Source organism: Balaenoptera ricei, chromosome 21, assembly GCF_028023285.1.
Source record: "Balaenoptera ricei isolate mBalRic1 chromosome 21, mBalRic1.hap2, whole genome shotgun sequence".
NCBI lineage: Eukaryota > Metazoa > Chordata > Mammalia > Artiodactyla > Balaenopteridae > Balaenoptera > Balaenoptera ricei.
In genome coordinates, this window is record NC_082659.1 from 17,530,256 (window position 1) to 17,543,855 (window position 13,600).

Below are 13,600 nucleotides of genomic sequence, written 5' to 3' on the forward strand. Positions count from 1 at the left end.
TTTACAAATAGCAGATACTCAAGTTAAAAAAAAGCACTTATTTCTGGACTGATAGAAAAGCACTACAAAGTATCAAGCATTTTCTTTTTATAAACTTGAAACTTAACTAAGAAAATAAGGCTTATATACTCAAGAAAATCTGTATCACCGTGTGAGCAAGTGTCTTAGTAATTTTTTAAAATTTTTTAAAAAGAGAGAAAGGTGATGCTGTGAGAAGTTAGAACAGAAAGTAGCTGGATTTAGTCAAACTGAGTCACAAAGGTGATGTTTAAAACACAAGTCTCACTGCAACAGCAGATTTGTGCTATGACGCAGAGGGGAAATGAGGCCGCCTATCCTACAGGCCGTAAGTAGGTGATATTTTAAAAAATGATTTAAACAGCTCCCTTACTTTTCTGTTCTACTCAGTTGAGGCGTACACAGGTTCTCAGACCCATCACTTCTCAGTGAAGCAGCCACTGGAGATGTAGTTTCAGCCAGACCTTGCCTCCTCTGATGTTCAGCCATCAAAGCTTCAAGCTGCTTTCTTCTCTGTCGCAGCTCTTCCCTTAACATTTCGTGTCTTCGCATTTCTGACCACAACTGTTATTTTAAAAATTAAGTCAAGTTAGTGTAAATATCTGGACTTGTTTTAGCCTTAAAGAAAAACAGCCTAATACTATTGTCAATACCAACAAATATTTCTATTCTCACTCTATCCTTTTTACACTGAGACACCCAAGAAGGTCAAAATGATATTTTAGTTATAAGAAAAAATTAGGCAATCATTAATTCTTTATGAAAACAGGTAGCACCCAAGTATACTTTATCAACTATTAAAAGAAAGTTACAGGGGCTTCCCTGGTGGCGCAGTGGTTGAGAATCTGCCTGCTAATGCAGGGGACACGGGTTCGAGCCCTGGTCTGGGAAGATCCCACATGCCACGGAGTGGCTGGGCCCGTGAGCCACAACTGCTGAGCCTGCGCGTCTGGAGCCTGTGCCCCGCAACGGGAGGGGCCGCGATAGTGAAAGGCCCGCGCACCGCGATGAAGAGCGGTCCCCGCACCGCGATGAAGAGTGGCCCCCGCTTGCCGCAACTGGAGAAAGCCCTCGCACGAACCGAAGACCCAACACAGCCAAAAATAAATAAATAAATAAATAAATAAATAAATAAATAAATAAATATTTAAAAAAAAAAAAAAAAAAAAAAAAAAAAAAAGAAGAAAGTTACAATGTTTTCTATAAATCCCATATAAATAAAATGCCAAAGGACAGGTTTTTCTAATTGAAATGATTACTATTTACTATAACTAACCCTTTCATATAATTCTGCCAAATATTTGCTAATAAAGGGCAAGGCTATTTTGAAAATATACCAACTTAATTACTTTTTGGAAAAAATTATTTCTTCCCACAACTAAAAGATACATAATAGGCTACATTTAAAAACATGTTTCACAGATATTCAGTTTTCTTCCTTAAGACCCAGGAACAAGGTACAACATACAATACCTCATTATCTACCACTGAAGAATCATCAGGTTCAAAAGCAGATTTGCTTGTACTGGCTTCATTTTCATTAACAGTTGGGGTTGAAGTAACAGCTGGCATGTATTTTTTTGTGGGACAATTACCCGCACTAGTGGCTGACAGCTAAAAGTGAATTAAAACTATTATGAGGAATCAAAGCAATTATATGTTAATTTCATAAACGCAATTATTTCACTGCTTCTCTAGGGCTCTAGTATCATATTTAATTTATTACCACCAGACTTCAGTTGCCATCATGATCTAAAGAAAATCTGACATAAGAAAACAAAGATGAAAACACAGGCTAAAGTTGAACAGTAGTAACCAACCCTCCAAAACAACAGAGACATGAGGGATAAAATGTTACTGTGGAAAATTTCACATACTCAACCCAACTCCGACATATATTCCTCTGCACATTATTTAGATTGGGAACAAGAAAGAAAGGATTAAAGTAGAAAAGGTAAGCACCTAGAAAATAAAGTTATATTAGAAATATCACTTGGTATGTTTCCCTTTCTTTGAAAACAAAACCTGACTGAAGAATAAAGCTAACCAATAAAGTATAGGAAAAATCTCAAAGAAGAATTGATATTCCCCTCCCATATTAACCCTCCTCCTGATTACCTGATGTGGTCAAAGACTGCACATTCTCTGTTCAATCTCAAAAACCCATGCATTGGGACTTCCCTGGTGGCGCAGTGGTTGAGAACCTGCCTGCCAATGCAGGGGACACGGGTTCGAGCCCTGGGCTGGGAAGATCCCACATGCCACGGAGCAACTGGGCCCGTGAGCCACAATTACTGAGCCTGCGTGTCTGGAGCCTGTGCTCCGCAATAAGAGAGGCCGCGATAGTGAGAAGCCCGCGCACCACGATGAAGAGTGGCCCCCACTTGCCGCAACTAGAAAAAGCCCTCACACAGGAACGAAGACCCAACACAGCCATAAATAAATAAATAAGTAAATAAAATTTTTTTAAAAACCCATGCATAGGGTACTATTTAATAAGCATATATACATTTAATATTCAAACAAAAACAATATTTTAATTTCCCTAAAAAACTCATGATGGCTTAACAGCTTTATTATGTAATTTTAGGCCAGTAAAAAATGGAAATGCTAGTCCCTTAACTGCCAAGTTCAAACCAGAATATTTTAATGTAATACATAGTTATAAACACTCATGTTCTGAATCTACAGCCAGCCAGCCCAACAAGTGAAAGAATGGGAATAATTAGAGTCAATTCCTATGTGCTACCTTTCACAGTATAAATGTACATCCTTAACACATTTCATTTGTCCATCCATTTCATTAATCATAAAATTAAGATATAAACCTATCAAATTAGCACTAAAAAAAGACAAAGAGTACTTTCAGTTGACATTAAGATTTTAAATACCTTCCTTCAGACAAACAGAAAGAAAGAAATTTCCTAATTACCTGTAGGTCAGGACATGCCTTTTGCAATGCTTGAATTTTCTCTTGAATCTCAATCAGTTTCTTTCTTTCTTCCTGCAATTGTTTGAGCTCTCTCTGTTGCTGCTGTAGTTTAGCCTCATAAAATTTCTCTCTATAATTAAATTGACATTATATTTGTGGACTCCAGTAAATCTGATAATAGCATTAAGCACGATGTAATACAGTACCTAGCGGAGTACCTTCTCTCTAATAGGCACTAAACTTTTATGACCTGAAAGCCAGAAGCTTAACATACCTTGCCTTTTCATTTACTCCAGCATCTTTCTGTGTTTTATTGGTATTTCCTCTAGTGTTATTTGCATTCTGTTTGGTGTCTTCTTCTGCTGGGTAGAAACCATCCAAATTTGAGGTATTGGCAGAGATAACTCCTTGATCTGCTGTATCATCATCCTAAAACAGCATCATTATATTAAAACAATCTTGATATCTAAAGACATTATCCAATTCATACCTTAGTAAATACAACTAGGTTGTAAAATTAACATAAAATTTAAAGCAGTAGGGAAAGCATATGATTTTGAGCAATGAAATTCATCCTCTACCAATGGCAGGAAATAAAGTACTAAAACTAAAAACAGTACATTAATAATTTGAGTTGCCAATTACCCAGCAATGGCAAGTACTAGTTTGCCTTTTCTTTCCTTGGCCAGATTCTAAAATCAAAGAAGAGTTTTCCAGAGAATATGAAAAAGATACAAAATATATCATTGGAGCTGAGAACTCTTGATATTAGATACTTTTTCTTCAGATGTGACTTTTACATTAACAATTTAACAACCAATGTCTATTATCACTTGTTCACTTAAAAAGCTTTCCATTTCCTCACTTTGGTCTTTAGTTTGCCAAACAAGTACCAATGGCTCACAATACAAAAACGAATGAGAATGTACCACCTCAAATCTGTAACTACTGGAAAAACAACAAAAGTTCATATCTTCCTAACAGTAGATACGTATCTTCTGTTGAAATCAATGTGCTTATTAAAATGGAGGACTGGGCTGGTGGCGCATTGGTTAAGAATCCGCTTGCCAATTCAGGGGACACGGGTTCAATCCCTGGTCCGGGAAGTTCCCACACGCCGTGGAGCAACTGAGCCCATGCACCACAACTACTGAGCCTGCGCTCTAGAGCCTGTGAGCCACAACTACTGAGCCCGCGTGCCACAACTACTGAAGCCCGCGCACCTAAAGCCCGTGCTCTGCAACAAGAGAAGCCACCGCAATGAGAAGCCCGCGCGCTGCAATGAAGAGTAGCCCCCGCTCACCACAACTAGAAAAAGCCCGCACGCAGCAACGAAGACCCGATGCAGCCAAAAATATATATAAATAAATTTATTTTTTAAAAATCTTATAAAAAAAGAATGGAGGATTGGAGGTAACCTATGACATTTTCTTAAAAACATTTAATATTGTATACTTTATATTTACTCATGCTTTCTCTGCAGAAATCAACTGAAACTTTAACCTTTGGAAATAGAGAGTTAAAGCTAACTTTGATTGTAAAACTGTCTAATTGATTTTAAGCTTATAGACATGGTATTATTCTGGTCTTCTCATCAATCTAAAAGCTAACCTGATTTATTACTAAAATGGTAAGATTAAAAAGAAACTGAGTTGGGACTCAAAAACAGAGAAGCTGGATCATGAGGCATTTTCACACAATAAAAAAGTGGAAAAACCAAAGTATGAAAAAAAGAACTACATAAAGTTTCAGATTGTCACACGAGAGTGTCTGAACAACTGAAATGATATAAACTCCAAAGCTAAAAGTAACTGACTGAAGAATTATTGTTTCAACACATGCTGCATCACAGACTAAGGAACCATATAAGGGCCATATAAGTTGTCTAAGCTAATCTAATCAAGAAGAGTAATAATAGTTTTATACAATCATGATAACTATATAACTGTTTAAACCTTCTCCTGAGTCTCCTGGGAAAGGATATAAGTAAGGGCACAAGCAAAATAAGACTACCCTTAATAAAATAAGTAAAATGTATCAATCTTAAACATATAAAAACTTGGGGAGTTTGGATCATTTTTTTTTAATAGCTCTCAAAATGAGGACCCTTAATCCCTCTGTGTTGCAGTTTTCTCATTTTTCATACATGTTATTTCAGGTCTTAGAACACTCGCTAAAGCAAAAGAGCTGCATTCAACATAAGCCTGAAATTAAGCTGATACATCTATAAGCCACCAAGTTATTCATCATTTCTGATCTATTATTCCCACTCTGGGCAATACATCTGAGGAGAGGAGTCATAAAGAAAAAATGAGAAAGTAATTAACAAGTACAATGATGTTCATGATAGCACAACCTATATTCTTATTTGCTTTAGAAGCTGTCTTAATTTTTTCAAATGGTACTACTGTCATATGATCAAAGTTCAAAAAGTAAAAAAGATGTTTAGAAAAATCTCCTTTCCATCCTTTTCCCCAATTCCATTCTCCACAGGTAACCAGTGTTATCAGTTTATGTATCTGTCTACAGATATACTTTGAATATATAAGCAAAAATATATACATGTGTATATAAACCTGTATGTGTTTGTTTGTATACATGTGTTTATGCTCCTTCTTCCCTTCAACACCCCTTCTTACAATAGGAAAACCTTAGAAAAAGCCAAAAGCCAATTCCAGTAATGGTTAAACAAGCTATATGGTATCTCAATAAAATAAAATGTAATTAAGGGTATAAGGAAATGGATTCATCCACCACTGCTTAGATATCAATTAATATAGTCATTCTGGAGAGCAATTAAGCAGTGTCCATTAAAATTAAAATGTGCATATACTCTGACAAAGCAATTCCACTTCTTCATATCTGCTCTTGAAAAACACAAATGCACCACAAAGCTTGTGAAAGATTGTTCATTGGAGTGTTGTTTCCAAATAGTGAAAAATTGGAAACAACAAAAGTAAACATCAATAGGATGATAGATTAACTAAACTAAGGTCCACTGATACTACAGAAAACTATGTTGCAGCTAAAAAAAAGAACTGTATTTACTATATATATATATATATAAAACATATGCACAGTAGCATCTGTGAAGGAGAATGGGATTATGAATGAAGGCTCAGAGGGAGTTTACTAGTAGTGTTTCCTTTAATTAAAAATGAGAGCACATTCATCTTTCACTTGAGTAATTCAAAATAAGTAGCATTCCAAAAGAAGTTGTGAATAACAATTGAATTTTTTTCATTCATAAAAAAATTGTTTTTCTATACATTAGTGTGGTTAATTTTAATGTTCTATACTTCATTTTTTTCAACCTAACACAAGCTAAGCAAACCTAAATGAAAACAAATCACTCATTAATTTTACCAGAAGTTTTTTGGCTTCCAACAATCATATAAATTTCAATACTTTAGGAAGTCTCTCTTAAAAGATATTTTTCTAGTGATTATGTTACTAAGAATATATATATATATATATATATATATATATATATATATATATATATATATATATATAAAAACAGATGAAAAGGAATGATTTTAGAAAGTTCAATCATTCTTAGAAAGTTTTATACCTTGTCTAATAAACTGCAAAAAGCCTTTGGACCACATCAGTCAATACAGAAGTGTTAATAGTTACATAATTTCACGTTCATACATTCAAATGGCTTTTTAAAATTTACAACTAATAGTTCCAACTTTACTAATTTGGCCTTACTGAATAAGACAATATGGTTTTTCTTCTACATCAAGTGAGTTAAGATCTCAGCCAGAATGTCAGTCTCAACTCTGGCTCTGACAATGGTATAACTCTGGTCAATTAACACCTTTAATCTGTGTATCTGCCTCACTGAGATGTTACCAAGTTCTACGTGATATAGAACTGGGGTCTCCAGCAAAAAAACAAACAAACCTGTTTTTGTAATAGTTATACTGGTACACAGCCATGCTCATCTGTTTGCATTCTGTCTATCGCTGCTTTTGCACTGAGTAGTTGTGACAGAAACTGTATAGCCCACAAAGCCTAACATATTTACTAAGTCACCCTTATAAAAAGTTTGCTGATCTCTGATAATATGGCATGTAAAGTGCTAAGCATTTAAACCTGGTATATAGTTAGAACTCAATAAATGTGTACTAGTATACTTATACCAACATAATTATCAAACACATAAATTTTACCTTATAAGACTGTCCATTTGACACTTTTTTTTTTTTTTTAATACAAGCAGTATTTACCTGCACCAATGCAACAAGATCTTGTAACTGTCTAAGTTTCTGTTTTGCAGCCATAAGTCTATTGATCTTCTGTTCAAATTCAGCATCTTCAGGAGTCTCATCAACCAGACTGCTCCTATGACTAGATAATGAAGCTCCACTGACTGCCTCATCTTCTGCTTCTTCCTCCTCCTCCTCCTCATCTTCACCTTGTGCAACATGAATCCCCTGTTCTCGTTCTCTATTATATCGACAATCTGCTGAAAACATGTACCAGTGAAATCAATAATTTAATAAACTTAAGAGTACTAAAGAAAGGAATTCCACTTCCCAAGAATAATATGGTAAAATTATCTGTGAATAGAGTCAATCATACCTAAAGAAGGAGGCATGTTTAGAGCTCTTATGTTGGCAGCAGATCTGTTGTTAATTTCACAATTAGAATTAACTGATCTCCCATCTCTATTATTAGAAACACACTGTGCATTAGAATTACTATTTACTTCGTTCCAGGTGGCAGTTACTTGTGGATTTCTAAAAGAAAACAACCTGAAGTTATTTAAGGTAAAAAATATATGTAATAATAAAAAAATCAAAGTTTTAGAACTGCTGATAAAATAATTCCAGACTATGAACATCATTGGCTATTTTCCCATTTAAATTCATCCTCTAAATAAACGGCTCTTGCTTTTCACTAACTTCTCCTATTCACAAATTTAAGAAGAAAAACATCTAAAAAAATCAAAATTACAACCAAAAAAAAAAATTACACCTAAAAATAAAGAGGTAGGAAAATGAAGTTACGTACTTCTTATGATTAACTTTTAGTTGATCTAACAAACAGCAAATTTACCAGACTACTGTATTCAATACTTCCCTATTTGTTTTTCTTTATAGAACAAGTAAGAGTACACTGACCAAAACAGCAGACTTACAGGAGAAAAGCTTAAATAAAAGGCAAACGGTAGGCATCTATTGAGGTTTCTTTTGTTTCATATTAAATGTATTGTTAGGGTGAATATGTTAGAAAAACAACTTTAAAAAAAGTTCTTACCGAATGTTAGTAACAGGTTCAGAATTCTCATGCTCGGAATCATATTCTGACTCTTCAGTTTCTTCTTCTTTTGTGTTTTCATTTACAGCATCTGTCATCATATCTGATGTTTGCTCATAATAATGAACTAATTCTCTTAGCTCATTCAACCTCTTTCGAACTTCATTTAACTTCCTGATAAACAACAAAAACATTTATATTAACACCCATTTTAGCAAAATAAAGCACACACTATTTTCATAGAGTAGCAGCCAGCACAAACAAAATTTAAACCCAGTCAAATATCCAGGGGATGTGACTATAATGAATGTAATTTCAAGTACAGGTTATTCAAAATCTCATCACCTTATTTACTTATCTTGTGTTACGGACAAAAGCATAAGAAACCCTCTTCCACGTGTTCACTTTAAGCAGGTATAGATGTTAACAGCTTAAATCTCAATGTCAAAAATATTCCTATGTTTCTTAATAAGTATCAAAAATGTGAAGTACTAAATATTCCATTAAAATAGTACCTCTTAGGCAAATCAGGTATGCAGGCATTACTGAGCATTTACAGAAGGTTCCCAATTTGTCTACAACATATAGAGATCTACATGTTACCATACTATATAACATGTTTACCAAAAAGAATAATTAGGTTGTTGAGTTTTTACTGAGTCCCAGGAATTATGCCAATGTTTTCTAATCCTTAAAACACCTTTATGAACAAATATATTATGCTAGGTGAAGAAAAAGAGGCTTAGTGAGGGTGCTATTTGTCCACAGTCACACAACCTTGTGAGATACAATTTCAGGGCTGTCTGACTCTAGAGCCTGGGCTCTAAACCATTTGAATATAGAAATCTTTTAACTGTAGTCCCTTTATTTGGAAAACAGGAATACATTAGCTCATAGAAATTACATGTTATTACAATGTCACATTTCTCTAGGACAACTCAAAGATGCACATATAACACACAAACTTATTCTACCACCACATCACTTAAAAATGTTTATCATATCAAATTAACTCAGTTTTTCCAGAATTTTCAACAAAGAAAAAACCCCCAAGATTTATCTCCATTATTCAATTCTAATCTATGTAAACAATGTTTGTAGAAATGTTTTACTGGAGTTTTTCAGTTGGATTTAGGTGGCCTTCATTTTCACTCTGATTCTGAGAAACTAGAGAAGCAGCAGGATAAGGAACAGATGATGTGAGGCTACTGGATTCTCCATTGACAACTGGTGTTAAGCCTACAGGAGCAGGGGGAGCTGCGGCTGTACTTCTCTGATCCACACTCCTTTGTGGAGAGGCTGAAGAAGGCACAACCACCAAAAAAAAAAAAAAAAAAGACCAGTTACCATAAATAAACAAATACAGCATCAAACAACACATCCGTAGTTGGCTCAGACATAGAAAAATAAAAAGTAAAAGTCATTAACATCTTAAATCCTGCAGCTTTAAAATGTGAAACTTAAGGATATAACCAGGCCACTTGTTTACTAACATGTCCTTCAACCAAACAGAGTTAAAACAGAAAGGAAAGAATAAGGAAAGACAAGATGGAAACCAACAAGAACTACGATATTCTACCTTGAGAAAGTAACGAGAGTACTCCTCTGATAAACTTGGTTCCAGGTTAAGTTAAATAGAGCCACTGCATATGATGTGCAAGCACACCATCTACAAATCTTTACAGGGCAACCCTAGCTGATAGGTCCGTGAGAATGTTCCAGTCCAGAGGGATTCTATCTGGTCTCCAAGATGGAACTTTTCTTGTTCCAAAAGATAAAGCAAAATTGTTAAAGTGACTGTGGTACATAATACCATGAATACTACTCAGCAATAAAATTTTCTAATTAGATGACGATTAATCCTCTAAGACAGCTCTTGAACTACATTTTAATTACTTTTCTGTCCACACAGATCAAAGATATCTTATGCTTTCAAGGGTAATAAATGAAGACTAAGAATCTTTGTGCTTCTCTCTCTCCTACCAGTTTATTTATTTTTTTCCTTTCATTTTTTTATTTCTGGTTGCGTTGGGTCTTCGTTGCTGCGTGCGGGCTTTCTCTAGTTGCGGTGAGCGGGGGGTTACTCTTTGTTGAGGTGCATGGGCTTCTCATTGTGGTGGCTTCTCTTGCTGCGGAGCACAAGCTCTAGGCACGCGGGCTTCAGTAGTTGTGGCTCACGGGCTCTAGAGTGCAGGCTCAGTAGTTGTGGTGCACGGGCTTAGTTGCTCCGCGGCATGTGGGATCTTCCTAGACCAGGGCTCGAACCCGTGTCCCCTGTACTGGCAGATTCTTAACCACTGCACCACCAGGCAAGTCCACTACCACTTTAAAACTATCATCATTTTTCTCTTCCTCACAGTGACAATCGTCATTTGTTGCTCAGGGACCAGGCTTGGGAAGGCATGTGGCCAAGTGAGGGCTAGTAACTGGATCTGAATAAGACAAAGGCCAGCAAAACATCTGCAGAGCAGAAAAGACAGTTCCTACAGTATAACTAAGATGACTATTGGCTTTCCTATATAACTAGTACAGTTGGCCCTCCGTATCCAAGAGTTCTGCATCTGCGGATTTAACCAAAAGCAGATAGAAAATATTCAGGAAAAAAAAAATTCCATAAAGTTCCAAAAAGCAAAACTTGAATCTGCAGCATGCTACTAACTATTTATATAGCATTTACATTGTATTAAGTATTGTAAGTAACCCAGAGATGATTTAAAGTATACTGGAGGATATGCTTATGTTACATGCAAATACTATGCCATTTTAGATAAGGGACTTAAGCAGCCTCAGATTTTGGTATCCGTAGGGGTGTGGGTGAGGGTGCTGGAACCAATCCCCCATGGATACTGAGGGATGGTTGTATAACTATTTAACTAGTATACCTAGGATGACTATATGCCTTTCCTAGTCCCACCTGAGATGACTATTTATGTATTTTAAAAAATGAAGTGTTTGGGACTTTCTGCACTAAATAAGTTTTTCATATCTCAGGTTTTTATTGCATAAATACTTTCTAAATCTGTTTCATAGTTTTAAAGTCAATGTACTAATTTGGTTTAGCTTTTCCTTAAGGAAAAATTTTGGATATGCTAAAAAGTGCAGTATTATTATGTCAAAGTATCTAACAGTTACCTTCTCTTATACTTATCCCTTATTTAAAATCCTACCAGGCTGGGGCTTCCCTGGTGGCGCAGTGGTTGAGAATCTGCCTGCCAATGCAGGGGACACGGGTTCGAGCCCTGGTCTGGGAAGATCCCACATGCCGCGGAGCAACTAGGCCCGTGAGCCACAACTACTGAGCCTGCGCGTCTGGAGCCTGTGCTCCGCAACAAGAGAGGCCGCGATAGTGAGAGGCCCGCGCACCGCGATGAAGAGTGGCCCCCGCTTGCCGCAACTGGAGAAAGCCCTCGCACAGAAACGAAGACCCAACACAGTCATAAATAAATAAATAAATAATAAATTAAAAAAAAAAAAAAAATCCTACCAGGCTTCCCTGGTGGCGCAGTGGTTGGGAGTCTGCCTGCCAATGCAGGGGACACGGGTTTGAGCCCCGGTACGGGAAGATCCCACATGCCGCGGAGCAACTGGGCCCGCACGCCACAACTGCTGAAGCCCGCGCGCCTGGAGCCCGTGCTCCACAACGGGAGAGGCCATGCGGTGAGAGGTCCGAGCACTGCAACGGAGGGTGGCCCCCACTCGCCGCAACTGGGGAGAGCCCGCGTGCAGCGGCAAAGACCCAACACAGCCAAAAATAATAATAAATAAATAAAATAAATAAATTTATAAAAAATAAAATAAAATCCTACCAATTTTTCAAGCCCAAATTCATTCTTTTCCTTTTCTGAATTTTACAGATCTACCATCTATTTGGCTTTACCATACATCGCCTTGTTACTTAAAAACTTTTCACGTGCAAGTCCTATTTCCCCACAAAAATTATAATTTTCTTGAGTAACTATGTGTTTATTCATTCACCAAATATTTACTAAGTAATTATTACATGTTGGCATATATACTTACGTGTCCTCTACCTAATACTGCTTAGATTTACTTACATGCTGAATTGTTCAAATGCTCATCTCGAAGTGTATGAAGTTCTCCAAGCAGCTTGTCCATTTTTTGTTTCTTTTCTTGTAACACTCTCATTTTGCTAAAAAGCTGGACTTTCTCATCAGGTAAATGCTCTGAAACTGATGGATTTCTGCTCTGAGAAACCTCCCTAGTTAATGAAAGACTTTCTGCTTGTCTTCTATTGTCTGGAACAGCTGGAGGCTTTAAAAAAAAAAAAAAAGAAAACAAAAGAAAAAAAAGAAAGATTAGGCGATTTAAGCTTGCATTCTCATTTTAAAAATGCATAAATATTTTCTCTCTTTTTTTCTTTTGGCTGCATTGGGTCTTCATTGCTGCGCGCAGGCTTTCTCTAGTTGTGGCGAGTGGGGGCTACTCTTAGCTGTGGGGCACGGGCTTCTCATTGCAGTGGCTTCTCTTTCTGCGGAGCACAGGCTCCAGGGCACGCGGGCTTCAGTAGCTGTGGCATGTGGGCTCAGCAGTTGTGGCTCGCGGGCTCTGGAGTGCAGGCTCAGTAGTAGCGGCCCACAGGCTTAGTTGCTCCACAGCGTGTGGGACCTTCCTGGACCAGGGATCGAACTCGTGTCCCTTGCGTTGGCAGGTGGATTCTTAACCACTGTGCCACCAGGGAAGTCCCAAAAATACATAAATATTCTTTATAAGAAGAGATAAACATTTGTGTAGGTTGTGCTGGTTGGTAAGTATATATGCCATTCCTATTCCCAAGTGATATACATACTGTTTCCTGATGTGCCACCATATCTATAAAACAGTATATATATATATACTGTTTTATAGACACACATAACTACACAGTGGGGATTCACTGGATGTTATTAACTGGATCTAAATTAAGTGCTAGAAATGCCACATTTTATATAGAACAAACCTTCAAAAATCTCATTCTCTCTCTTGCCATCTTTTTAGAACCACAATCATAAACTTTAACTTCTTAACCTATCAGTTTCTCCTACCACCTCTTTCCTATTAAAAACAAAATCTATGAAACATTTAAAAAATCCACTAAGGATTAGGGAATCATATAATGAATAACCAGCACTGGGCTTAGTCAAATTTTAGTATTTTGCCACTTTTGCATCAGTTCTTTCTTTAAGAGAAATATAATATTACAGATAATAGCTAAAGCTTTATACGTAGAAATCCTGACCCCATTACTCTCTCAAGAGATAACCACAATCTGGAATTAGACACCTACCATTCTCATACATATTTTTATTTTGTTAATACCTATGAAGGTATCCATAAAAAATATACACTCTACACATTTTAAAACATAAGCTAAGTGGTATC

The 13,600-nt window shown here is 36.5% G+C and overlaps 1 protein-coding gene across 22 annotated transcripts in view; it reads right to left on the reverse strand.

Annotated features, from left to right (window-relative positions):
* The window catches only part of PCM1 (pericentriolar material 1), an 88,450-nt gene that overhangs the window by 47,774 nt on the left and 27,076 nt on the right, over nucleotides 1-13,600 (reverse strand). For 15 of the 22 annotated variants that reach the window (XM_059909755.1, XM_059909767.1, XM_059909763.1 and 12 more), the window contains 9 exons: nucleotides 12,277-12,493; nucleotides 9,334-9,520; nucleotides 8,222-8,395; nucleotides 7,544-7,701; nucleotides 7,189-7,427; nucleotides 3,225-3,379; nucleotides 2,951-3,080; nucleotides 1,492-1,632; nucleotides 392-582 (listed from right to left, as the gene is read on the reverse strand). In XM_059909755.1, coding sequence (XP_059765738.1) covers nucleotides 392-582; nucleotides 1,492-1,632; nucleotides 2,951-3,080; nucleotides 3,225-3,379; nucleotides 7,189-7,427; nucleotides 7,544-7,701; nucleotides 8,222-8,395; nucleotides 9,334-9,520; nucleotides 12,277-12,493 — 1,592 coding nt within the window. The remainder of the gene's footprint in view (nucleotides 1-391; nucleotides 583-1,491; nucleotides 1,633-2,950; nucleotides 3,081-3,224; nucleotides 3,380-7,188; nucleotides 7,428-7,543; nucleotides 7,702-8,221; nucleotides 8,396-9,333; nucleotides 9,521-12,276; nucleotides 12,494-13,600) is intronic. The other 7 variants (XM_059909764.1, XM_059909766.1, XM_059909761.1 and 4 more) reach the window with 1 other exon arrangement.